At 43.9% G+C, this 26,718-nt stretch overlaps 1 protein-coding gene across 13 annotated transcripts in view; it reads right to left on the bottom strand.

Moving 5' to 3' along the window:
- Positions 1-26,718, bottom strand: part of Gramd1b (GRAM domain containing 1B) — a 264,481-nt gene that overhangs the window by 77,530 nt on the left and 160,233 nt on the right. The window contains exon 1 of one of the 13 annotated variants that reach the window (XM_017796332.1): positions 14,098-14,641. The exons of 11 other annotated variants lie outside the window; for them this stretch is intronic. In XM_017796332.1, the coding sequence (XP_017651821.1) occupies positions 14,098-14,132 (35 nt within the window). In that variant the 5' untranslated portion in view covers positions 14,133-14,641. Of the gene's footprint in view, positions 1-14,097; positions 14,642-26,718 lie in introns of those variants that run through there. One more of the 13 variants, XM_008826035.3, reaches the window with a different exon arrangement.

Raw genomic sequence — 26,718 nt, 5'->3', positions numbered from 1 at the left:
CAAGGCAGGCAAGGCAAAGGAAGGAAGCAGGTATTCTCATAACCTGCACTGGTAGGTGTATAAATTGGAACAAGCTTTCAATAGTAGTGTAGGACTATGAATCAAAGCCTTTCACCCAGAAATCTAGCTTCTAAGATTTTATCTTAGGACTATTAGTCATAACATTATTTTAAGGCTGAAAAATTAAAAATAACCTCAATGTTAAATACAAATGGATTAGATAGTAAGTGACACATACTTGCAACACTACCTGTAAAAGTAATGGTGACCAGGTCCAGAGGCACACACTTGTATATCCCAGGACTAGAAAGGCTAAGGCAGGAAGATCTCCCTGTCTCAGAAACATACGACCCTCAAGTTTTAATTGAAAAAATAATTTTGAGTGGCTGGGAAGATGGCTCAGTGGGTAACAGCACTTGCTGCACAAGCTTGAGGATCTGAGTTCCAATACCCAGCACCCATATAAAAGTTAGGCATGGGGCTGGAGAGATGGCTCAGCGGTTAAGAGCACTGGCTGCTCTTGAGGTTCCCGGATTCATTTCCCAGCACCCACATGGTGGCTAACAACCACCCATAACTTCAGTTCCAGGATATGCAATGCCCTCTTCTGAACTCTGTGGGCATTGCACAACACGGGTGCACTTATACACATGCAGACAATATACACATACACATAAAAATAATAAATAATTTTTTTTTAAAGTTGCACATGGCTGCATGCATCTGTAAGCCCAGAGCTGGGGAGGTAGGGCAGAGCAGGAAGATCACTGAGGCTTGTGGGAATACCAATGTAGATCTGGGTTCAGTGAGAGACCCCATCTCAAATAAACAAGATGGAGAGTGGTAGAGTAGAACACCAATGTCCTCCTCTGGCCTCCACATGCAGAGGCTCCCATCCCTGCACACACACACATGCTCATGTGCTATATACACAAGCACGCACACATGCACACACATAAAATTGTGAAATTCAGACTTATTATTCAGAAAATATACTGCTAAGTGTCATATAACAGTATATTGACTGTATTACAAACATACCTGTCTAGTTATAACAGACATATAATAGGTCCAAGAACATGAGATAAAATGCTAAATGATTACCTCAGAGGACTGAAATTATGACTGATCTCTTTCTTTTGAGTCTTTGTATTTTCTGATTTTTCAACAATGCCAATGGACAATTTGTGTTACAAAAAAAAAAAAAGAATAACCACTGATAAATTTTTTGTCAAACATTCATTTAATTCTAGTTTTCAAAAAAATAACTATGAATGAATAGGGTAAAGACAGAATGACACCAAATCCCAGACAATAAAATTATGGAATTCCAAATAACATGCTCAGAGGATGGAAGAGGGCTGATTCCTATTTGAGATGAGAGAAAACTGGGAATGATAGCTAGGATTTCCATAGGCAGAGTCAGGGGAACAATACCAAAAACACTCTGGGAAGATGGTGTGTCAGGAAGCTGGAATAGAAGGCTTATCATAGGAGGATGGAATGGGTGATGAATCAGGACAGTCAGGACAGAGCCAGACTAGAGAAGACCACGCATACACTCAGGCATTGCTGCACTTTCTAGGAAACAGGGAGCCAATACCAGTTTTTGAAGGTGGGTTGCTAATCTGACATGTAGGACAGTTTATTGAAAAGTAGATCTCAGACTTAGAATATTTAGCCATAAAGTGCAACCAAGTAGTGATGCAAGCTCTAACTTAGATGAAGCTTAAAAACATTCTGGGTAAAAAAAAAAAAAACAGACAAAGAAGCCTGCATGACCCCAAGGCATGCCCAGACTAGGGGAATCTACAAAGACAGAAATGGGTACTCAGGCTGGAGCCGAGGAAGGAGATGGAGGTGGTGCTAACTGAATGGGATGGATTTTCTCTCCGAGATGAGAGTTCTGAAGTTGACTGTAGTGATGTCTGCAAATATTTGTGAATACTGAAAATCATTGGCTTGTACACTTTGGATGATTTGCATAGCAAGTGAATGACATCATAGGAAAGCAGTTTTTAAAGAGATCAATCAGGTAGCTGACATACACACCAACCAAGATACTAAGAAGATTATGAATTTAAAAGGTTATGGGGCTGGTGATACTCCAGGATATAAGTGCTCAGGGGTAGATCACCTATTCAGCATGTACGTGGACTGAGTTTTATACCTAGTACCATTACCCCCCCCTGAAAAAAACACTAGACTTAAAGTAAAAGAAACATGGTAGGTCTGGGGAGATGGCTTAGTGACTAAGAGCACTTAGTCAGGGCACATGAGTTCCGTTGCCAGCACCCACACGGTGGCTAAAAATGTAATTTCAATTCCAGGGGATCTGACACACTCTTCTGGCCTCCACAGGCATTGCACACAGGTGGTGCAATTACATGCATGCAGGCAAACACTCATCAACATAAAATTAAAATAAATAAATCCAAAAAACTTTTGAAAAAAGAAAAATGGCAAGAGTCATGGAAAAGGGAGAAAGGTGGGTCAGACAGGCACTGCAAAGATAAAAATACTAACTTTATTGGGAGTGAGGAAGAACAGATAAAACATAGTGCAGAAGTTTCCAGTGACTAGGAGAACTCAGGGATGCTGGCACATGCCTGTAATCCCAGAACTCAGGAGGCCAAGGCGAGAGGATCACCATGACTTCAAGGCAAGTCCCGACTACAGAGTGAGACCCTGTCACAAAAACAAAAATGGCTAGTAGAGGATGTAAAGAGTTTAGGCAGGCGGTTTCTACATTTGTTGTTCATGCAGTGCATTGAAGAACTTAGCTCATCTGAGGGAGAAACAGCAGTGCAGAATTTTAATTTAGAATCCTTTTCCTGATAGTGAGGACCACGAGCACCTACTGACTGGTGCCAACAGTTATTTATTACATTGAGTGCTGCTGATCAGCACCAAAGTGATTCTAACTTATGCCTAGAAATATACTTAGGAGAATTAGTCAGAGGAAGAAGACGATAGCAAGTGACAAAACCCAACTCTTTAGCTGTACACAGTACACTCTCAGCATTTAACAGAGCCCAGTGTTTAACCACTCCAAGTACATGTTTATCAAAAGGGCCACTACCTATACAGCTCCTGGTTTATACTAAGACAGCTCACTAGCTAAGGGGCAGTGGCTGGCTCCTATAGCCAGAAGAATTTGTTTTACTCATTTATATCAAAGAAGCAAGAACATGAAATAGAAACCTTTCAGAAGTGAAGTCAGAAATGCAAAAGAAATATTTTGGATATGCCAGAATTAATAGATGCAAAATAAATGCAGAAAATAAGGGGAGGAAAAGAATACTTTACAAAGCAAATCACCTTCAAAAGACAAATGGTCACTTTCCAAAACTTGCATGTTTCAGGTTTGTCAAATTAAGAGTCTGAAAAACAAAGTTTGCATGCTGTGTCATAATGCCCCTCCAACCCTATGTAAACTATGACCACTTGTAAGGAGAAAAAGTTGAGGTCGGTGCAGGGAAGCTATTATGAAACAAAGAGGCTCCCAGTCCCAGGAGAAAGGATCCAAAAAAAGATCTGAACTGAAAGATTAATCTATTTGCACTACAGCAAGAGAGTCATCCAGTCCCTCCAGTGGAATTTTCCTGTGACATGCTACCTAAAGCAGGGGTCCAGTTCTAGCTCCCAACTCCAGGAGGCACTTCCCAAGGCTAGGACCAGTTCTTACCAATGTTTTTGTTCCTACCAGCTAGCTGAATGGATGCTCAAGAATTGTGAGCTGAGTAAACGAAGGAATAATCTAATTAGGCAGAATATAGTGAGAGCTTGGGAAGAATATTAAGGGCATTGCCTTCTAAGGACCATCAGCCAGAAGGTCTGAAAAAGAGCAACTCTGGGGCTGTAATCTCACGTATCATTCAAAGATGAAGGGGTTCCTTGCCAAGGTCACACACTCTCTGTGACTGAGTAGCAGAACAAGTTCCAGCCTCAGGGAAGTGGTCAAGTGACCATGACTATGTGGAGCAAAAAAGGGACAAGGATGAGACCAAAACAGGGTTTGGAGGTTGCTTACTTGAAAAGAAAGGTAAAGCTGACTGACCGACCTTGTGTCCCAAGAAGGAGACAACAGGAAAAACAATGGCCAGAGTTCTCCAGCTCCATCTAGAGCAGGGCAAACCATTTTGAGTGGGTGGAAGACAAGGACTATTCCATGGTTTCTTCATACAGCACTGAACAAAAACAAGAAAGATCCTAAGAAAGAGCCTAACAGCAGCTAACATTCATAAAGTGGTTACGATATGGCCCCTTCCTCTGAACCTTAACATGAATTGTCTTGTATTAACAGACCATCCTCATGACAGCCCCCTAAGTCAGGTGTGGCTGTTCCCATTTTTTAGAAAGAGAATTAAGACTTAGGGAAAGTAAGGAACTTTTCATAGCCGTACAATTGGTGAAGAGTAAATCATCTGCATCTTTCCCCAGGGGTCCAGTGCCCAGCTAAGTAAAGGGAGCCCAACTCAGGAGTCAATCAAGACCAACATTATAGCAAAGTGCATCACCTACCTCCTGTAGACAGGGAACCAGACCACATTCCAGAACCCAGTCAGTGCTCAGTTCCAAAAGATTTATATTCTCTGAGGCCTACACCTCTGGGACCTTTGAATTTTGCCATTGACCTTAAAGGATGGCTTCACATGTAATGCTTAAGGCTCAATGGGACCTGGGTAGGAGAGGATGTATGACTTTCCTTCTCTAAACTCTGTGCATACATTAGGTACAGTTCTTTGTCATTGAGATATTTTCTTTCTTTTTTTTCCCCGGTCTTTTGAGAACTCACAGAGTTCCACCTGACTTGCTCAACCAGAGATATTTCATTTTTTTAAGATTTATTTGTTTGTATTTTATATATATGCATGTTCGCCTGCATGCATCTGCACCATGTGTGTGCCTTATGCCTAAGGAAGGCCAGAACTCCTGAAACTGGAGTTAGGGATGGTTGTGAGCCACCATGTTGGTGCTGGGAACCAAACCTGGGTCCTCTGCAGGAGGAGTAAGCACTCTTAACTGCTGAGTCATCTCTCCACCCCTGAGATATTTAATCATTTTTTTAAATTACATTTTCAGTTAGCATGTATGCATGCATGGTTTCTTCCTATAACACTGAACAAAAAATAAAAGATTCTAAAGGCAGCTAACATTCATAAAGTGGTTATGAAATAGCTGTGATCACGCCTTCCTCTGTACATTAATATGAGTTGTCTTGTTTAATACAGACTACCCTCACAACATGTGCGTGTATGTGTGTTCATGCACCTGTGCACATTTTACCAGCCCTTATCTCTTTTTAAAATACCTCTTAGCCCAGCCCCTAAGGCACAGCTACTAAGTCAGGTGTGAGAAGAACCTTGGCTCCTGGTGGGGTTTAACATACTGGGGAATCTAAGGCTATTGCATCTATGAATTAGGCTAAAACGAACCCTACCACCCAGAAGGAGGGCCTGGCCACTGGTAACCTTCCAGTAACTTAAGGTGAAGTTGAAAGCACCAGATTCATCCAGTTCTACACTGCAGTCTTCTCAAGTGGCTGAGGCAAGAGGCTGGGAGCTCCAGAGCCCAGCTTCTTTAGTTTCCTCTCTCCATGCTGTGATTCACCATGTGGCTCTGAGACTCTGCTTTGTCATCTATGAAATGGGATAAATTAAATACCACCTTTTTAACAAAGCTTTGGGAGGGTGTATGTGTTTGTATGTTTTGGGAGCTGAACCCAGGCCCTTCTACTCATTCACTCTCTACTGTTGAGCTCAACAGAGAGAGAGAGAGAGAGAGAGAGAGAGAGAGAGAGACCCATGTCATATGCATACATATGTCATATGCATGTCACATACATAATAACAATGTTACCATCTAAGGTTTGGATCAGGTTCACTTTCTCCAACAATAAAAGAATTAAAAGGCAGAAAATTCTCAGACACAGCAGAAAGCGACAGGTAAAAACGTCATTAAAAGTAGAGAGAGAGAGAGAGAGAGAGAGAGAGAGAGAGAGAGAAACTCTCTCTCCCAGCCCCATTACTTTTTCACAGAGGCCGCCAGAGTATAAACATCATGTTCTCGCCCCAAGCATCATACCCACTGACATGGAAAGTGCATCTCAGTGCTTCTTGGTCATCCTGGGCCTGAAGGTTCTCCTGCTCTTGGGCCTCTGCCTGTCTTCTGACCTAGCTCTACATAAGCTGTTTTGCCACTTAAATTTCTCCACTGTCCCATGTACCTCTTTTTTCTACCAGGCTGCTCAGGTCCTCTTTCTCCCAGGCTCTCTCTTCCACAAGGCCCTCATTCTGGTTCTGATGACCATTCTTGTTTTTTACCTCAGAAACCCACTGGTCCCTTGAAATCTCAGTGGACTACATTCTTCAAGAATCAGCCCATGTCCCATGTTCTCCATGTGGCCCCTCAATCTCTTCTGGCCATCATTACTCTCTCCCTCTCTGCTCCTGTACATCTTTGGCAACTGTAAATCTGTGTCATCAAATGCTGTCTTCATAAATCATACCCCAATATTTCTCAAACTTTTTCTCAGAGGAAAGACCTGTCCCCCAATTGCTTTTCCACAAAGGTAGCAAAGAACATGGACTCAGGCTAGGTGAGAGAGCACTCAGAGAATTACGGCAGGAGGATAGTGAGTTCCAGGCCAACCTGGGTTATTGACCTTGTCAAATAAAACAAAACAAAACAAGACAAAACAAAAGGGCATGGACGCTGGGTCAGACTGACAACTCCAACATTTTGAAACTCTATGATCTTAGACAGAAGATGCAGAGTTCAAAGCAAGCTTGAGAATTCAAGGCTAGTGTGAGCTACACAGCAAGACTGTCTCAAAAAATAAAATAAAAGGAACCTGTCACATATTATCTATTATTATTATAACCTTAATCTCACTGCTATGAGTATTACAGTGCCTGGTACATACAGCCAGCTAAAAACAATTCAGTAAAAGCATTATTACTGGTTTGTTCTTACGAGAAGCAGAAAACTTTTTATAAGGAACCAGGCAATAAATGCTGTAGGTTTGTAGGACATAGGTCTGAGTCAACACGGTGTAGCTCTGTGTTGTAGTTTATGAGCAACCATGGACAGTCCATAAACAAATGGGCATGCCTGTGTTCTTGTGAAAGTGGATGGAATGTCATAGAATTTTCACATTTCATTTTGCCCTTCTTGACATTCCTTAATCATTTTAAAAATGTACAGAAGATCAGGCCTAACAGTAGGGCAAGTATGTAATCCCAGTTACTCAGGAGGCTGGGGTATGAAACTCACAAATTCAAAGCCAGTCTGGGCTACAGAGTAAATTCAAAGCAATTCTAACAGGCAATTTATTGAGACCTCGTCTGAACATAAAAAGTCAAAAGACAGCTTCGGACATAGCTCAGTGATACAGTGCTTGGTTAGGATGTGTGAGGCTCTAGGTTCAATCCTCAGTACTGCAAAACTATAAGATAAAAACATACTAGAATATGAGTTTATCAAAGAATAAATAGAAGATACTTCAATTTAAAATGAAAATGCACTGGAACAGTCTTGGTTTATATGCTGAGCAAAGCAGCAGGAAGCTGAACTTAACATGCTTGAATCCTGCCTAAGGTCACACAAGGTCTTCCCCAATATCTCAACACAAGACCTTGATTCTAGAGGAAATGAGGCTCTCATTTCCCATGAAAGTGTCTATGGCCAGCACCGTGCTGTCCTCAGTAGCTCCAGCTCATCACTTCTACCTTCACAAGGCCACATTCTCCAGCTATCCTGCAGTCGGCTGGGCCCAAGTGACTGGCTCTGGTCATTGTATAAGAAATGCAGTTGAGGAATGTGTAAGACCCAGACTGTCTGCCTGGTCACATTGACCATGGAAGAGACACAGTCCACAGCCTGCACTGCCAAGCTACTGCATGGGGGAGTTCCCCAGAAGAGTTTTCCAGAGCCTGAGGTCTCTAGGAATGATCAGAAACTGAACTTATGAAGACTGAAGCAACCAGGGTGTCTGTCATAGCCTAACCTCATCTCCTCAGTTTAATTCAATATCTCTCTGCAAGCATCAGCCAAAGAATGGTATTAAGAATGAATAAATGGGGCTGGGGAGTTGGCTTAGTGGGTAAAGTACTTGCTGCAGAAGCATGAGGACCTGAGTTCAGATCTTCAGGACCTACAGTAAGAGAGGGACACAGCTGCCTCCCAGCTCGAGGGAGTCAGATATAGGTAGATCTTTGGGGATTGCTGGCCAGCCAGTCTAGCTGAGTTTCAGGTATAGTGAGAGACCTTTCTCACAAAGGTGGAAAAGCAATTGAGGAAACACACCCGATACTGGCACATATGTCCACATGGGTGAACGCATAAGCACATATATCTGTATCTCCCCCAACACATACACACACACACACACACACACAAAAATAAGAAAATAAATAAATAAATAAATAAGAAAGAATGAATAAACAGGGCTGGTAAGATGGCTCAGCAGGTAAAGGTACTTGCTGGCCAAATCTCACATCCTAACTTCAATCCCCAGAATTTATATGATGGAAGGAGTGAACCAACACCCCAGGTTGTCCTCTGACACACACACACACACACACACACACACACACACAGACACAGAGGATAAATGTAATAAAATTTTAATGCATAAATTTAATCTCACGAAGCAATAGCTAATTCATTATATTCCTTCATCCTAACAAGTCACTTAGGGGAAAATGTCCTGACTGTGAACAACTCAGCAAAGTCAGAGGTATTATATCTTCAAGTTCTCAAACCAGAAACATAAATCATCCTTTCTAGCAATAAACTTGGCAATGTTAAGTCACACAGCAACCAGGAGAAAAAGTTTCAAGCCAGAAGCATCGATAACTCTGGTACTTGTCATCTGATTTGTCATAACCACTGTCACCCATATACTTACATTATAAGACAGAATATGTCTTTTTTAGAAGAATGATGGTGCCCAGAGTAACACAGAAAAGCAAATAATGTTTAGTGCTGGCCCAGGGTAGAAACCTGAGTGACATGTGGGTGTGGTCTATCCTCTTAAGAAATCCACAGCATCAGAGCAGTCACTCATCCTGAACTGTCTTGCTCCCTTAAGAGATTTAAATCTTAGATGACCAAAACTCTGTGCTCTAAACATGGGAAAATTTCACTCCATCCCAGCAAGTAATAAAATAAATCTCACAGTGTTCATAGGAGAGCATGCCTGCGGTGCAATGTTTGTAAATGAATATTTAATATTCTCAAATGAAGGTTTATTTTCAGAATCCCCTGCTGGCAAAAGAAGCGCTCCAGCAGTCCATAGCACATGCCACTGCTCTATAACAACTGTGGCCTTTTTCTAGACCGTGAATAGAGACAAACTAACCTACCCAGTACTGCCATTTAATCCCTCTTTCAAAAGGACCACCACCGAAGGCAAACAGAAGTCATCTACCAAGGCCCACAGCAGGCCAAAAGGTAGTTACATGTCTTCCATTCATAAGTCACTGAGAGGCCCCAGCCTTCTCTGCTACCTTCCTTCTGGTAAGTCTCTCAAAGGCTGTGAAGCTAAGCTCTACAGGAGGTGGTTGGTGGTTCCTCCTGGGCTCTCTCATCTTCCACAATTTCTCCCCAGTAAGAACTTCCAAAGATAGCGGTATGATCTAGACACGAGTTCGGGAACAGAGAATCATTCAGTAACAGATCCAAAGGGAAAGAAAGCAATGGACAACTGCCCTGTGATGTCAATAAAACATGGCTGACCATTAACAGCTGTGAAATGAGGAGGGGTGCAAAAGCCAGTCAGTTGACTCTCCAGTCACCTGGGAAGAAAGCAAGAGAGCGGGCTTTCTCATGAGACGCTCATTTCCTAAATCAGTGTGGGAGTGCACCATGCTGGCACACCTGTCCTCACCCCCAGGTCCTCTCATCTGGGGACTAAGTAACCACAGAAGCGCTTCATTGCTGTGTCAGAACTATGTTCTCTGTTTTTCAATTTTTTCACAAAATCAACTTCTCCTCTACAGTGAATTTCCTGAAGGTCTGTGCCAGCCCCAGGCTCTATGGAGCCTGTACCACTAAGCCCAGATGTGAGGAGCAGGAACGCGAACAGAGAGAATTCAGACATATGTCACACAGTCTGTCAGGGTCTATGTGGGGACAGCAATCCGGAGAGGGAGTGGCCCCACAAAACAGAACTCGGTGGTTGCTGTTCCAAAGCCTTATAAGAATTAGGAAAATCTTTACATCAATAAGAGAGTCAGGGGAGAATGGGCAGCCATGTGGACAAATGGAAAATTGGCTTCCAAAGTGCAATGTGACCCCCAATTCCACCTTGGTCACAGCCCTATGTATTTGTCATGACACCTCAATTTCCCCTACTACCACCGTTATTTTGCTCGTCAAATTACCAACAAATGGAAGCACTGAAGCAACTTTTGAGACAGCCTTAAACTCCTCCCTAACGATGGAGAAATAGGATGGGGAATTTCTCTCACAATGCATCCACCTGTCAGTCACATCATGGTCATCTGTACCCGAAAACACCACCTATCATAGGCTTGCAATACTGTGACTTATAGTGAAAGTGCTGTGCAAAATATAACCTTTATTTACCTAACACCCCAGCATCCTCATATATCATTTTCACCAAGAATGTGTTCCGTTGTCCCACAGCTGAAATTGGTCTCTAGAGTGGTTCACTGTACGTGTCTGTTCTTTAGCACAAACTGACTAACCTGTGTCTGTATGTGTGGTAGGGGAAGGGTCTCATTCCATCTGTGAGAGGGCTGGTCTCTAAGGCCAGGGTAATGACTCACCTTTACACATTTTAAACTCCTACATTCCTAGGTAAAGGACTACAAATAATGAAAACTTGATCAATGTTTGTAGAACAAAGGGATGAAATATAGCTTTGCAAATCTTGAGCCTTCTCTCCAGAAACATGGGTGCAACACAGACACGCCTTGCTACTATTGTGCTAGTCACCAGGCAAAACAGTGACGTTCCATGAGGAACCTGAAGAAATGGTTCACTGGGTAAAGTGCTTGCCGTACAAGCATAAGGACTTGAGTTGGTATCCCCAGCACCCATGTGAAAAGGCAGGAGGGGTCCTCATACATCTGTAGTTCCAGTGCAGCAGTGGGGGGACACAAGAGGATCCCCAGAGCCCAGCAGCAGCTAGTCTAACCTAAATGGTGATCTCTGGGGTCAGTAGAGAGACTCAGTCTCAAAGAATAACGTGGAAAACGACTGAGGAAGACACCTAGAGGTCAACATACACACAAATACACACACACACTCACACACGTACACATGCACACTATATATACACGTACGTATGTACAAATGCACACACATACACGCACACACATATACACTCAAACATACATATACACATGTACACACACATGCAAACATATAACGGATGAGAAGAGTCAAACCCCCAGTTTTTTTCATGAACTGCTTGCATAAATTTAACCACTCTAGATCTGTTTCCCTAGGTCCAAAGACCAGGTACTGGTCTCTAGAAGGCCAGGGTAATGACTCACCTTACCATTGGGATCTGGTAAGAATCAAATGAGAGAATGCATTTCCACAACTTTTCAAAATCTAGTTTAGTGACCCCATGAAACATCAGAGCAGGGAAAAGGGCAGCACAGAGCATGGTCTTACACACAGGGAGAGTGGGATACGAGAGTAACCACGAACAGGAGGATCACTGGAGCATGACCCTGCAGCAAATCCAAAGCCTGATTCCTAGGTATATGCTTTAAACCACTGCCTTTGTTTCCCCGTCTGTAAAATGAGGTCTTAATTACAATACTGCAAGCCCTGTGCTACATGAAGAGTGCTTAAAGGAGTGCTTGACACACAGTACATTTCAATAAATGTTAATTACCACTATTTTTATTATAGCCATAAGTACTACCTTTTATTTTTAATGTCACCAATACTTAGGAGGAATCCTGAAAGTGTTTCTAGAAATGATTTTGAACATTGGAAAGCTCACTAACCCCATCCTCTCCCATATACAGACAATATTACCCAGAACGAGTTAGCCAGCATTTGTTCATCTTGCTTTCACAAGTCTCTCTGTTGGGAATAAGGCATCCCTGACATGGGATACCAAAGGAAGCCAGACACGTCAAACCTAACACAACTGCAAAGGTGGGGCACAGTGGACCAAGGTATCTGTAGTTACTGAGACAGAGGGTTATAGAATCTAACAGTATCCAGGCACACATAAATGATAAAAAATTTCCCCAATTTTGTTTGTCTGAAGACAAGGTTGGCCAATTACGGGTCCCAGCTGAGCACTCCTCTCCTTGTTGAAATGCATCAAGAGATACTCACAACAGATTTCAAAGGCAAACATCTCTGCATGTCCCTGAGGGACCAACTCAGGCTTAGCCAAGAAGTCTCTGTGTTAAAGTGATGTCTCATCTGAATGACAGCCAGGCCACCCCTCAGTTCCAAGCTGGGTATGCTGACAGCATGGATAGGGTGTTGAGTGACTTCTGATGAAGAGCCCAGGGTCCCTGTGCTCCAGGCAGCACCTGGGTTCTCCTGGGAGGTCCAGGCTTGCTCGACTGAAGGATAAAGATATAGCTCTGGCCCGCCCATATGGGCCTGGTATTCCTGGTGACAAGAGACTCTGGTAACAGTTTGCAACCAGCAGGAACAGGTAAGGTACCAGGTATCAAAAAGGCAAGGGCAGGGATAACTTAGGGCCACAATTTCCTTTTCTCCAACTCACAGGAGGGTTGTCAGCACAAGGACTCGGCACCTCGGGAGTGATGCCATCTCTTGAGAAGCAACTAGATGGTCAGCATGCTCACCACACTTGAGAGCTTGCAGCTATTGTGAGCTAATCTTGCAGGACCCAGTTCCACTCTTTGCCCTTCTCAAGGCCCTCAAAAAAACACACTTAGAGCAGGAGAGCTGGACTTTGTTGAGGTTGAATTTGGGTGGGGGTGGGGGTTCTGGAAAGCCAATTGTGGTCTACTGCCAGGCTTGGACTCTGCCTAAAGTGATTGATCCCATCCCTGACTCTGAAATCTACCTGCCACCCACAGGAATGCCCTACTCCTATCCCTACCCCTGCCAAAGCTTGGCCAGCAGGACCACACTGAAGGCAGGCCTCATCCCTGCAGAGAGCTCTCCCAAACTGTTCACCTCCTCCCACCTCCACGATGTTCAAAGAGAAAATGTTCCCTCCCTCTCTGACCCAGAGAGTCCTTCCCCTCCAAGGCAGCTACATAGGTTACCCTCCAGGGGCACCATATTCCTGGTGGGACAAAGTTTTCCAAGTAAAATCTGCAGTTTCTCGGTCAGACAAAAAAGCTGGTTCACCCATCCATCTGGTCCTCAGTACATCAGAAGAGGGAACAGTAAGAGTTTTATTTTTAAAAGAGAAGGTAAAAATACTCTGCCTAAGGCTGCAGCTAGAATACAACTGTCCCCACATACTCCAAACCAGAAGTTCTTTTCATGCCCCAATATTAAGCTCAGCAAGATGCAAACACTTGCAAAACCCAAGGCACATGCTTGTACTGGAGGCAGTGACCAGCTTACTCTCCCTTGAAGAAGCCATCCTAGAGCAGGGGCCTGGCCCCTATTACTCTCTCCTCAGAGAGAAGCCTCCCACAGAGATCAGAGGCTACCTTAGAGCAGAGGCTGCCCCAACGTACTGACAGGGGAAAGGCTCACTAGGGTGCCAGTCAAAGGAGGGGAGCACAAATAAGCCCCCAGGCCTAGCATGGGTGCAAGACATAACAAGATCTCTTTATAAAGTTCCCTCTGTGTGCACCACCACCCCAGCCCCTCAAAGTTGAAAGCTCTTTTTAGTTTCTGTTAGATTCTTTCCACAGCCCCCCAACTTCTGCAAACCCCTGCCCACAGAAAACATGCTGGGAGAAAATACCATAGCGGTGCACAGGCCGGTGGAGCAAGGGTGAGTGCCTATCCCAACTTTTCTGGGTGCATCATCCCTATCTTGCTCACCCAGTGAGACAGGCCTATTTCAAGGAGACCTCCAAAGGATAGTAGGGTGCTGGCAGAGCACACAGGTGAAGAAAGATGGAAGAGGAAGGAGCCTTATCCACCTCCACTTACCAGGAGAGCTTGAATCCTTTCATTAGTACAGTCATGAGAATCCACTGACCACGGCCTTAGCATCCCCGTCACAGCTCCAGAGGTCCCAGGACATAGTGAAAAAGATGACGAAGTCCCAAAAGAACAGAATCCCATATAATGTGACTTGAACACAGAGAAATGAGAGAGAGAGAGAGAGAGAGAGAGAGAGAGAATGTGCTGCTGTTGTCCCTACTGCCCCTCTCTCAGATCTTGCAACTGGCCTCACAGGCCAAGGGCAGCTTGAGCAAATCAATTGAGCCCTGGGCTGGAGCTGCTGCCCGAGCTGTTACCACTACTGCCAGGCTCTGATGAGGATGGGTAATCTGGCAAGGCTGAGCTGAAAGAGCCCTGGAGTTGCGTCCACAGTCAGGCTGGCAGCCAGCCACCCACCCTCACCTCCTACCGGCTATAGAGCAGCTTCAGGAAGGAAAGGCAAGGAGGGCCCAGAAAAGCTGAGCACCGACCTAGCAGAACCCGCACCTCTCCTCCCCCAGGCGGCAGCTCCGGCAGCTCCATATAATCTCCTAATCAATTCAGTACCCAAGCAAAGCACCCGCCAGCCACTTCCGCCCATTTAAAGACACAGCACATGTTTTGTCCCAGAATGGGACAGATCACTAGTGATGCCAGGGATCAAGGTGTTGCTTGAGGTACATAAAGAAGGAAGAGGCAGGCATCTCTGAGGAGGGTCATTGTGGCAGGTATCCATCAAGGGGTTAATAGGTCACACCTCTGTCAGGGGAAGGGGGACTGGGTCCTAAGTCCCTGAAAACCTCAGGATTTCTATCTGAGCAGACCTAAATACCCTGGTTAGAGTTTAGTGTGCCAAGGCAGGCTACAGAAGACCACCTTAAATAGAACTGTCAGTCCCCAGCGAGGCAGGTGGGGCAGCCGCCAAGCGCTGAGCTCTCAAGCAGTTCGTTCTGAGCACACAGAACTCATAGCTCCCTTCCCCTACTGGGGAAATTGCCCAGACCATGAGGGCATGTGGTGAGCAACTGTGGGTAGCAAGGCAGCCCCTCAGTCACCTGGGGTCAGACATCCTTTCAAGGTGGACCCAACAATCTGGACTAGCTTAGAATTTAAGCAGCCATCATCACCAGCGTGGGGCTGCAGGAAGATTTAAACCAGGCACAGCACAAGATAAAAAACCTCCAACTCAACTTCTTGATGCGTGGGAAACACCCACCACTCACTAAATCACCTCGGAGGGGTGAGGGCCAATAGTTTTCCTGGCTGTGCCACTCACTCCTTTCTGGCCTTCTTCATATTAGCCATTATCTGGGTCAGTAATGTGAATGGGTGAAAAGGAACAAAGAGGAGATTAATTATGAAATAGCAACCTTCAGCTGAACCATAATAAGCCCTTCCCCTGAAACTGGCCTGAAACACTCTATAGCCATGCATGGGCTGTAGCACATTACTCAAGCTTGACTTTCTAAGGTGATGCTCTTAATGAACAGCAGTGAAGACCCCACTGGGAACAGTCATCCTGCTTATCACGGCTTCCCGCACCTGCCTCCCTCTTTCTAGGGGGTGCCGCCACAAAAGCAGCAAGTGGGTATCTCCTCCCATCCCATGCTACACCCTCTCTGAATGAGAGGGCTTGCAGGTGGGTCCTGTTAGCAAGCGCTTAATTGAAGTGACTTTAAACAAACTGAACTAAATCACTACTGTGTCTCTCAAGCATCTGAGTAGCACAGAAGAAATGAAGCAATGCTCTGCAGGATACACTGAGCTTTCAGGGATCTGCTAGCCAAGTCATGACTGGTGGAATTTCTCTCCACCCACAGCCCTGTGCCATATAATACCCAAATGCCCCCAAGGACTTCTGAACACATCCACAATTTTTTTAAGGCTCCTTGAACCTGTATCCAGGCCATACCTTCAGTACAAAAATTGAAAGGATACACTAGATTCCCAAGTGCACAGAATTGTCCTTTGTGACAGGGGTAATTCAGTCACTAGAATTCCCAAGCCCTGCGATCCAGGTAGCATCACTGATAGTCTTTTATAAAGATGTGAATGCTCTCATTGGTCCAACTGCTCTAACCACAGGGAACACTTAACACTAGATCAAAGCTCCCTAACCATCATTCTAAAAACATGTTACTGGAAAGGTTAAAATTCTTTGGCCTTCAGTCTTTAGCTACTTTTTGAAACTCTATAGAAGTTCTCCTTTGTAATTACTAATCAGAGAACAGAGTAGGCCTGTGACATCAGCTGTTGTGTTAGGCATGGTACCCACATGGTCACATTTGATCCTGCACCACACGTTGAGGTGGTGGCCAGGTTGATGTTTTAGTAAGTGCAGCTAACCAGTAAAAAGGGAAGTGTCTTACAATGCCTATTTCCAAACAGCCAGAAAGGTGAAAGTTTGGAATGTCCAACTCAACTCCAAACCTAATCCCTATGCATGTTCATAAAAATTTCTCAGGTGGGGCTGGAGAGCTGGCTCAGCAGTTAAGAGCACTGGCTACTTTTGCAGAGGACCCAGGTTCAGCTCCCAGCACCCACGTGGTGGCTAACAACTGTCAGTAACTCCATTTCCAGGAGAATCCAATACCCTCTTCTGACCTCCACAGGCAATGTATGACACAGATGCACTTACATACATACATTCGTACACATAAAATTTTAAAAAAATGAATTTAAAAAAAAACTCAGGGCTGGGGAGATAGCAGGATAAGAGCCTACTGCACAAGCGTGGGACCTGAATTAGAATTCCCAGCGCCCACATTACCAGTGGGCAAAGGAGCACATCTGTTTGCCCAGTGCTGGTGGGAATGAAGACAGGCAGATCCCATAGCCTGAGGATCAGTCAGTCTAGCCAATCAGTGAGCTCCAGGTTCAGTAAGCAACTCTCTCTCCCAAAAACTAAAGTTTAAACTAGAAAACAACAGAGGAAGACACCTACCATTAGCCTTTGGCCTCACACATACATGTGCAGGCAAGTCACACACACACACACACACACACACACACACACACACACACCCTTCTTCTCTGTTGGACATGCTGGTTTGAAAGAGTTCATTCACTTGCTTCCAGAACACAAAGAATATAAGCAATAGATTAAAAGAGACTAAGTCAAGGCAGCCTCTTCTTTCCCAATAAGTATTGATGACTTGAGTGTCAGTATGCCCTGAAAAGGGAAACAACAGAGCCTGGTGGGATGACAGTTACCTTCCTTGGCTCTGTATTTCTGAGACAAGGACTTCTCCCAGTGCTCTGGAGACTGATGCCATTTTTTTTTAAGTCCATAAAGAAAAAAACTCAAAATCTGACCCAAACACAGGTAAGGAGACAGAGCACTGTATGTTCCTGATATAAATTCGTGACTGAGCCCATGCGAGACAGACAACAATCTCACCAGAGGCTTCATTCTTATCTACAGCAGTCTATGTACCTGAATGGTCCCCTTACAGATAAATCCAGCACACTGGCCTAAAGTCTAGGGATAAATGCAGGTCATCTCCTGACTCTGCCTCTCCATAGCCTTTCTCTGATATTCATGTTCCAGAAAGGACACACATTATTTTCAAAAAAAACTAGACTCTGAAGACTCCTATCTGGCAATATCACCACAAAAAGTAGATCAAAGAAAACAGAAAGCCAAAATGAAATTGTTTTAAATTGCCTAGGGTACTGGTAAAAACCAAAAAGTTAAAAATATGTAGAGATCAAACACTTAGTAATGGCTGAAACCAATGAACCTGGCTTTCAGTTTCCATGACCTGGACACAGAGAAACTCTAACAGGCCACTAGGAGTAAGGTTGAAGAGAAGACTTCCTGATACAGTGGCCCAGCTCCACTGGGCCCCTGTTTGGCCACATGAAGTAAGGATGAACTTCAAAGGAATAATGCTAGTCTTAAACCTTGACAGGCAACTAAGGACAAAACACAATCTCTCCTGGTAAGTTATAATCTCAAACTGATCCTTGTACTAACTTAACAACTGTCGTCTAAGGGTTTCCTAAACAATTCACAGGTACCTACAAAACAAAAGAATAATGAGGCCACAGTAAAAGTGACAACTTCTGATTATTCAGAAAGAAGGGGGAAAGGGGCAAAGTTTTTCTGGGAGGAAATATGTGCAACATATATTGAGAAAAGATTGTTTATAGAGTTGATTTTTAAAAAGTCATATTGCTGGGCATGGTGGTACACGCCTTTAATCCCAGCACTTAGGAGGCAGAGGCAGGCAGATCTCTGTGAGTTGGAAGCCAGACTGGTCTACATAGCAAGTTCCAGGCCATCTGGGGCTACAAAGAGACCCTGTCTCAAAAGGAAAAAAAAATTCCTATAAAACATGAGAAACGGACATTAGGAAAACAGAAGATCTGAATAGGCACTTTCAGAAAGGAAAATAATAAACAAGCAGGTGGTCACCATCATCAGAACTTGTGGGAAAGTACAAATTTGAAACCCTAGTAAGATGCCATTTCAGACTCATCTGATGGGCACAAATTTTAAAGTTAAGGAACATCAAGCAATGAAAAAGAGCTAGTAGAAGGTACATAGATTCAACTACCCAATTATGGAGTTAAACAAGTGCATCCCCACCCACCAACACTACGGGCCAGTCTCCTCCCCTGATGAAAGTAAAATACATAAGGGCACACAAACAAACTTGAAACAGCACACCATGTTATAAAATGAAGAACTGGACACAAAACAAAGGTATCTATAAGAACAAATACCAGGTAGTATTTCCAACCAGATCTTTCTGTCTTTTTGAGACAGTGTCTCCCTGGAGCCCCAGATGGCCTGGAACTTGCTATGTAGACCCGGCTGGCCTTGAACTCACAGAGATCCACCTGCCTCTGCATCCCAAGTGCTAAGATTAAAGGCGTGCGCCACCATGCCCAGCTCCAAGCAGATCTTATACAGCACTGAAAATGTATAGTACTGTTATAATCAACAGTGGATAAGTCTCAGAAACACAATCTTGAACAAAGAAAGGGAGTCAATGAAGATCATATAGAGTATTCGTTCATACATATATTCTATATACATACAATGAAAAGGCCAATCTTAAACCTTGACATTGAACAATGGAGCAAGTAACAAAGAGTTAATAACAAAATCCTTCAGAAAGTTGGTCAAGAGAATGCTGTTAACGGGCAAGATGACTTGTTGTCTCTCTTTTCTTTATACTTTAGACCTATTTTATAGTTTGTCTTCTCCTCTTTTTCCCTAATCAAAATATGATAAGTGTTTCTCTGCCAATAAGTTTCTCATTTATATATTTTATAAATATCCTTTTGTATCTGTTTGATGTTTATAAAAACATTTTTTAAGTAATGAAAAAACCAGCCGTATATCAATCTTTCATAAGGGAGGAGGAGTCTGCCCATGACAATATTTTGCTATACATGTTTCAAAACAAGTTTGGGGGTGTTGAGTCATAGATACTGATTTGATTAATATAAAATTGATTTGTGTTATTCTAAGCCTCTTAGGATGATTTCTTCCAAACTTTACTGAGTTGAAGGTTTTAAAGAGTTTCCTTTTTATTTCACCTGCACTGACTTTTTCTTGGTCTCCCCCAAGCCTTAAGGTTTCTTCCACCCTGGTATTGTTTCATCTCTAACCCAACAAAAACAATGTCTGGAGTTTCTTGCCTCATCCACAAAGGATGAGGAAAGGTAACAAAGGTCACCATTCAATTAGAGTAAACTGCTAATGACCAATTCCAGATACCCAAGACTCTTGACCAAAGCAATCCCAAGAACTGTCTACTCAAAAGGGGGGCCAGCCAAGGCTTTGCCCAACTACAAGCAGAAGTCCAGGGAGAATTCAGAGCTACAACTATCACCTTCCCATTGGGCCTCCTCATGACCTTGCTAAGTCACTCCAAGCCACTAGCTCTGTATCTGGAGCAGAAAATGGATAGCCATCTCCCTGAGGCTCTCTTTGTATCTCAAGTTCTGGCTGCAGTAGCCTCTGCCCTTCCTTCTCCCAGGCAGCACAGCTAACTGCAGTGGTATATCAGGCAGAGCGGCATGCCTCTAGTTGCTGTCAAAACTGGGGCAGAACAGTGCTGCAGTCACATGCAGGGGAATCAAAGCTCCAAGCTCAGGCAGGAGAGTCATCAGGTGCTGAGCGTGTTATATTTAAGGAGCATTTTGGAGGTCAGGAAGCAAGAGGGGAGCAATGGGGGGAGGGCGCAGCCTCCCAAACACTCCATTTCAACAAGCTTCCTCGTCATCCCCTAGCCAGAATCCTCTTCCAAACTCCAAATTGAAGTCAATAGAGTCTGTGTGAGGAGCCGGCAGATGCCCAGAGCTGCACTGATCAGGTGCTCTCTAACACTTCCCTGTCCATCCCCCCCTTCTCCTCCCTCCCTAAGCACTCACCACTCCCCACCCTCTGCCACTATTAGTCACTGGCTCTGGGGTGACAGTGTGGGCTGAAGGCATTGGTCTTGCCTTCTGGTCTGTTCATCTGTGTCAGCTCCCAGCCTGGAGCCTCCTGAACAGCCCCTCCCCTCCTACCTCTGGTACCCATGGAGCACACCCTAGCCTTCCAGGCCCATATATCAGGGAGCCAGCACTGTACCAGAGGCTGGTAGAGGCTGACAGGCCTGTGGGCAAAGTAAGCCAGGCCGTTTGTCTCTAGAATGTTTCCTTCTGCTCTGTGACCCCAGGGATTCACTTAACGGTCCTGATGTTGAAATTTAAAAAAGAAAGAAAAAAACAATCGCTTCCTCCTCCCTAGCTTCCTTTGCCCCTCCTTTACAATCTGTTAATCCAGAATGTTCCTTTAGGCAACAACAGCAAGAGCAAAGCCAAAACCAAACTCCAATCAGTTCCAGTTCCATCCTGCACCTAGGAAAAGGGAGACAGGACTTGCAGCTGCTGGGGTGATGGAAGACAGGTATCTCACCACTCCAGAATGCCAAGTGTGGGCACATCCATCATATTCCATGAACCTCATAGCAACCTAGCAAAGAGTTAAAACATACTTGATAAAGGAAGAAGCAGGCTCAGCGACATCCAGTTCCCTGCCTGACACAACCAGTCAGCACTAGCCTCTAGAATAAGTGGTACTCTGTTTCCATGGGTCCTACATAAATAAGATTAGACCAACCTTGAATGCAAAATATTCCTGGAAAAAAGCTGAATGTGTACTGACCATGCTCAGACTTCATTTTTCATTATCCCTCAAATAATACAACAGAACAACTTTTTATGTAGTGTTCACACTGCACTAGGTACTATAGGTACCTAGAGATTATTTGAATACACATATATACAAACATATCACTTTACATAAGGGACTTGAACATTGGTGCCTTTGGGTAGCAGAGCATCCCGGAACCAGGTCTCTAAGCAAATTCAAGGAATATTGTAATTGATAAACAAGATAAAAGACAAATGGCATACCTAGGACCCTAAGGCCTCCCTCTCTAGCCTGGATCTTTCTCCTTGGCCAGGTGACACATGTATTATTTGCCTCACTCTTATCAGAGGACTCAACTAAGCTTTCTCCCCTCCTTCCCTGCTCTTGACATTATTTTTTTTCTTTTGAGACAAAGAAAGCCTTGCTTTGAAGCCCAGGCTGACCCAGAACTCAAGGTAACCCTGACTCAGCCTCCTGAGTGCTGGGATTACAATTGTAAGCCACCATATACAGCCATTAGATTCCACAAACTCACAGCAACCTGGTAAAGAGTTAAAACACACATGATTAAAGGAAGAAACTTGGCTTCACAGACACAAGTATCCCTGGTTCTATCAGTGGAACCCTCAAGGAAGACCCTCTGCTTGGTCCTGCTTTCTCATCTCCTGGTGGGGAGGAGAGGAGACTCACTCCAGCTCCACAAAGGCCCATCTGCTTTCCTCAGGGTTTACCTGTATGCCTAATGTATCAATGTATCTAGAATAACAGAACCTCTGCCAGTAGACAGAAGGGAAGCTCCTAGAGGCCAGACCCTGACTATGAAGCAAGGCAGAGAAACACCACCACCCCCCAACTCTAGAGAAGGGGAGGCACTGGCCTCCCCTCAGCCTTCTAAATGCATACAGAGCAGAGACACACATGCTGCCTGCCAGAGGGAAAGGACAGGCAGATTTCAGGAGAACCCCCAGGTGGCCAGTGTTGGGGCCAGGTAGGGGCTCACGGATTCTGATTCCCTGAGAGGGAATACCTAGATACCCACAGCCAGCTGCTACCTGCTTTTCTCCCACTGATGTAAAGATTTCTCCTTTTTAACTAAGTTCTGTGAGTACTGCCAGGAAAAAAAAAAAAATAACAACAGATGAATTGAGTGTCACTCATTTTCACAAAGTCTCCTGGCCAAGGACAGGACAAAAGCATATCTTGCTGGCAGAGAAGGGGCTCATTCCTATGGCAGGCCTAGCAAAACCACATTCTCAATTGACCCCCCCATCAGTCCCAGGGGTGGGTACTCTAGTTTAGTACCTGGATTCTAGAATCAGACTTCAGCTGGAATCCATACTTAATGGCTCTGTGACCTTGAGCAAGGTACTTCATTTCTAGAAGCCTCAGTTCCTTCACCTAGTCAAAAGGCAGTGACTGACAGCAACCCACCAGGAGTTGTCAGGAGTCAACACATGATGTAAGATCAAGTAAGTGCCCCCAAGCACTCTAACCACTATGGCAATTTCCAGCCACTGTTTACCAACCCTCCACTGCACACTAGAAGAACCACATACTACCCTGTATATATCCTGGCACATACCTTTTCTCTACTATTCTAATTTTCTCCTATGATGCTGTTGTTAAGGACCCGTATCTTTATTCCCTAGATAATACAGTAGAACAACAGTTTATGTAGCATTTACATGGCATTAAATATTATAAGGAACCCAAGGATTTTTTAAAATCTTTGTTGTATATGATATTTGCTAGGTCAGTATTTACTGACCGGGTACTATGCTCATGACCTGGGCAAATCATGATGATAATGTAAAGACAACCCATGCCCTCTTGACCTCTAATTTAAAGAAGATAAGACATGGCATTAGCTAAATAACAAAGTATAAATCAGTAATTCCCAGAGAGAGGCATATCTAATCAAGACATATTACCTCTGTCTTCCAAAATGAACCTAAGTTTGTAATCATTATGCTAATTTTTCAGCTGGCAAGTCCTGGTGAGTATGTTCAACTAACCTACACTAAGTCAGTCTGTGATAATTATTTCTTGATTAGTCTGGTCTTCATGTGAGAGGTTAGCCAGAAAAAGAATCCAGTATTTGTCATCATCCCTTACTGAGACAGGAACTTCCTATTTGCAGGGCAGATCCAGAAATAGTGTTCTTAGCACATACTGCTACATCTCTGCCAATAAATACAGGCTTCTTGGGATGGAGCAGACTGATTCCAATGAGCTGGATTTTGAAAGTTTTCACTTTCTACCATCAGGACACTTTCTAATTTCTGTCGAGAGGAGGGAAAACCACCTAGGAGTCCTGAGACCTACTGCATTCTTTCAAAATCTCAAAAGACAGCAGACCAGCCTATTACGAGGAACCTAAGAGTTCAGCTCCCTTTGCCTAGTGGCCAACTCTATTCTGTAAATGCACCTGTGCCTTGCCATGCTAAGTCACTGGCCATGTTTGGTGGTTCAGAGACAACCAAATACTGGTATGGACCACAATGAAGATTTTTATTGTTTTGGGGTGTTTTTGTTTTGTTTTGAGACAGAGTCTACGTAGGCATGGCTGTCCTAGAATTTGATAGGTAGACCACACTGGCCTGGAACTCGCAGAGATCCACCTGCCTCTTCTTCCTGAGTGCTACGATTAAAGTTATGTTCCACCAAGTCTGACCCCATGATGAATCTGTGGCAAATCACCACATAGATCTGTGGTGAGCTGGAAATAATTAGAGTAACACAGTAAGTTTCAAAATGATCAATATATTCAATTTTTGATAGCGTGTCCTTTTTAATTTTATGTTGAACTATTCCTTAACTATAAGCAGTGGTGATGGTAGTTTTATATCTTAGTTTGGTTACCTTTCATGGGTAAAATAAATATCGGGCAATTCTGTGTAGTTTATCAACTTTTCTCCATTTCTCCAGAAAATCCAGAAGTGTGGTCTCCCTCTAGAAGAAGATTGTAAGATCTCATGATCCACTATAGGAGACTAAGTGTTGAAATGGGGTCTTCTGAGAACCTGTGTCTTTCAGTGCCACCTGGTCACAAAGGCTCTTAAAGAGACTTGAATGTTTTAACAATGCCCTGGAAATATGTTGGTGACACCCAAGTTTATATGGGCAACTACAACCACTCCCTTAAACCTCAGTCACTAATGTCTATTGTTCCTAAACAACTTTACCTAAATGTCCCCATGGCACTCAAATTACCCACTCCCCAGGTCTACCCCTCATGACTCTGACCTCTACTACCTCAATGAATGGCAGGCATCACCAGCAATCAAGTAGCCCACGCAGAAGCAGAGACTCACCTTAGCCTCCTTCCCTCCCACTTATTTAGGTGCTAACTCCTGTCAATCCTAGTTTTACAGCTAGCCTTCTGTCATCAGTTGTTACCCCCATACCCCCATGAGTCCTCACTTTTCTGTCTACAGCTGTACTTAACCTCTGTACTTGTTTCTTTATTCAAAAATATTATTAAGCATATCATATGTCAGGGGAAAATAGTAGATGCTAGGGCTTGGGTGGGGGCACCTAAAAACAAAAACATGTTTCTCAAGCAGGAAGACAAACATGTAAAAAAATAAAATGAGCCAGGCATGATGGCTCATGCCTATAATTCCTAGCAATTGGAGACTATTTTGAATTTGAGGCCAGCCTGGACTATATAGTGAGTTTCAGAACAAACTGGGCTGTCCTGTGAGACTCTGTCTCAAAAAGTCAATCAATCAATAAGTAAATAAAATATCAGAGACGGAGCAAAATGAGGAAATTATCCTATTTGTCTACCAGGTAGCCAGAGGGTATTTCCTCAAAAGCAAATGTGATGATATGCCAGAGTCCTGCACCTGCTCCCAGTAGCAAGGCAATCTTAGTACCTTCTGAGGCTCGCAGAGCATTTCTGTTCTGGGCTTGTATTTCTCATTACATCTTCAGCTTTGCCATCTACACACATGCTAAACCTCGGTCATGCAGCCAACCTTCTTGCTGTCTGCCTCTCCTGTCGAAGAGACCTCCATATGAGTGTTCACTCAGCCAACATCCATCCCAACTAAGCATCTCCCTGAATCCCCATGGAGACTCTATGTTGATACCCCATTCACAAATGATAAAGTAGACGAGGAAAAGCTAAGGTAATTCACTCAAGTTCACAGAACTAGGAGGTGTCAGTGCTAGTATCTGAACTCTGAAACATCTACCTCCAATCACACCAATCACAGACCACCTCCCCTCCCTCAACGATCTACCCCCATAACCTGTGAGACTGAATGCCACTTCCCTGACAATTCCTTCCTAGCCTGTTCAGCTAAGCAATGTTTCTGTGCTTCCCTAGTGATAGGCCATATTACCTTGTAATGCTGTAATTTGTTTACCTGACTGTCTCTCCCAAGAACTTGTAAGCACCTGTTTATGGTGATCATGTGCAATCCACCTCTAAAACCCCCACACCTGACTCTGTTGCCATAAAAAATGGCATTTAATAAGCATCCACTGAATGAAAGATTGATAAATACTTCCAGCCTATCTTCTCAAGGTTGAGATTACTGTCTGGACACAATTTATCATTTATGTCTCTTAATAGTCAGATCAAGACATGAGGTGGCTCTAGGCTGAAAGTGAAACCTCATAAAAAGAAAACAGGTAGCACCACAACAGAGCCTCAAAACTGAGACTCCCAGAAATGAAGTCACACCCCAAAGTCCTCCTCTAGGAAATAAACAAAACCAAATAAGGATGTTGTCATCAGGACCGGCTACACCTCCATCAAAAAGCTATTTCATTCTGGGGCTGGAGAGATGGCTCAGCAGTTAAGAACACTGGTTGTTCTTGCAGAAGACCCGGGTTCGTAATCCCAGCACCCACATGGCAGCTAACAACTGTCCATAACTCCAGTCCCAGGGGATCCATCAGCCTCTTTTGATCTCCATAGGCACTGCACAACACAGGTGCACTTACCTACATGCAGGCAATACACAGATACACATAAAATAAAAATAATAAAATTTCTTTAAAAAAGCTATTTCATTCTGTAAATAACTTAGCCCAGTGCATTAGAGCTGGGGAAAATTCTGAAAGCAGTATCGCACAAATAAAACAGAAAGGCTATGGTAAGAGGGTGCATTTAATGTATTATATCAATGTCACAATATGAATTTTCACTCAGCTATTGACAGGCTTCTGTACATTCTCAGTGATCCAGGGCATCCAGCCATAACAGAGTCTGTACCTGAGTATCAGGCTTTCAACCTGGTCAACACAATCAAGCTCCATTTGGAAGCATCTTGGATCAAGTCAAGGTTCAACTTTGAGTTATAAGCTTTCTGAAGAGCTGATGGAAACCATGGATACTGTCTCCATAAAACCACATAGGTAATACTATATAATAATTTGCCTATGTGTGGAGGAACCTGGTGGACCCTCTACTATAAAGCCCATCCAGAGTTTGATGGTTCATGGGCATGATGGAA

Source organism: Nannospalax galili, unplaced genomic scaffold (genome assembly GCF_000622305.1).
Source record: "Nannospalax galili isolate Female #2095 unplaced genomic scaffold, S.galili_v1.0 scaffold229, whole genome shotgun sequence".
Classification (NCBI taxonomy): Eukaryota; Metazoa; Chordata; class Mammalia; order Rodentia; family Spalacidae; genus Nannospalax; species Nannospalax galili.
This window is presented reverse-complemented; position numbering and strand designations above follow the sequence as displayed.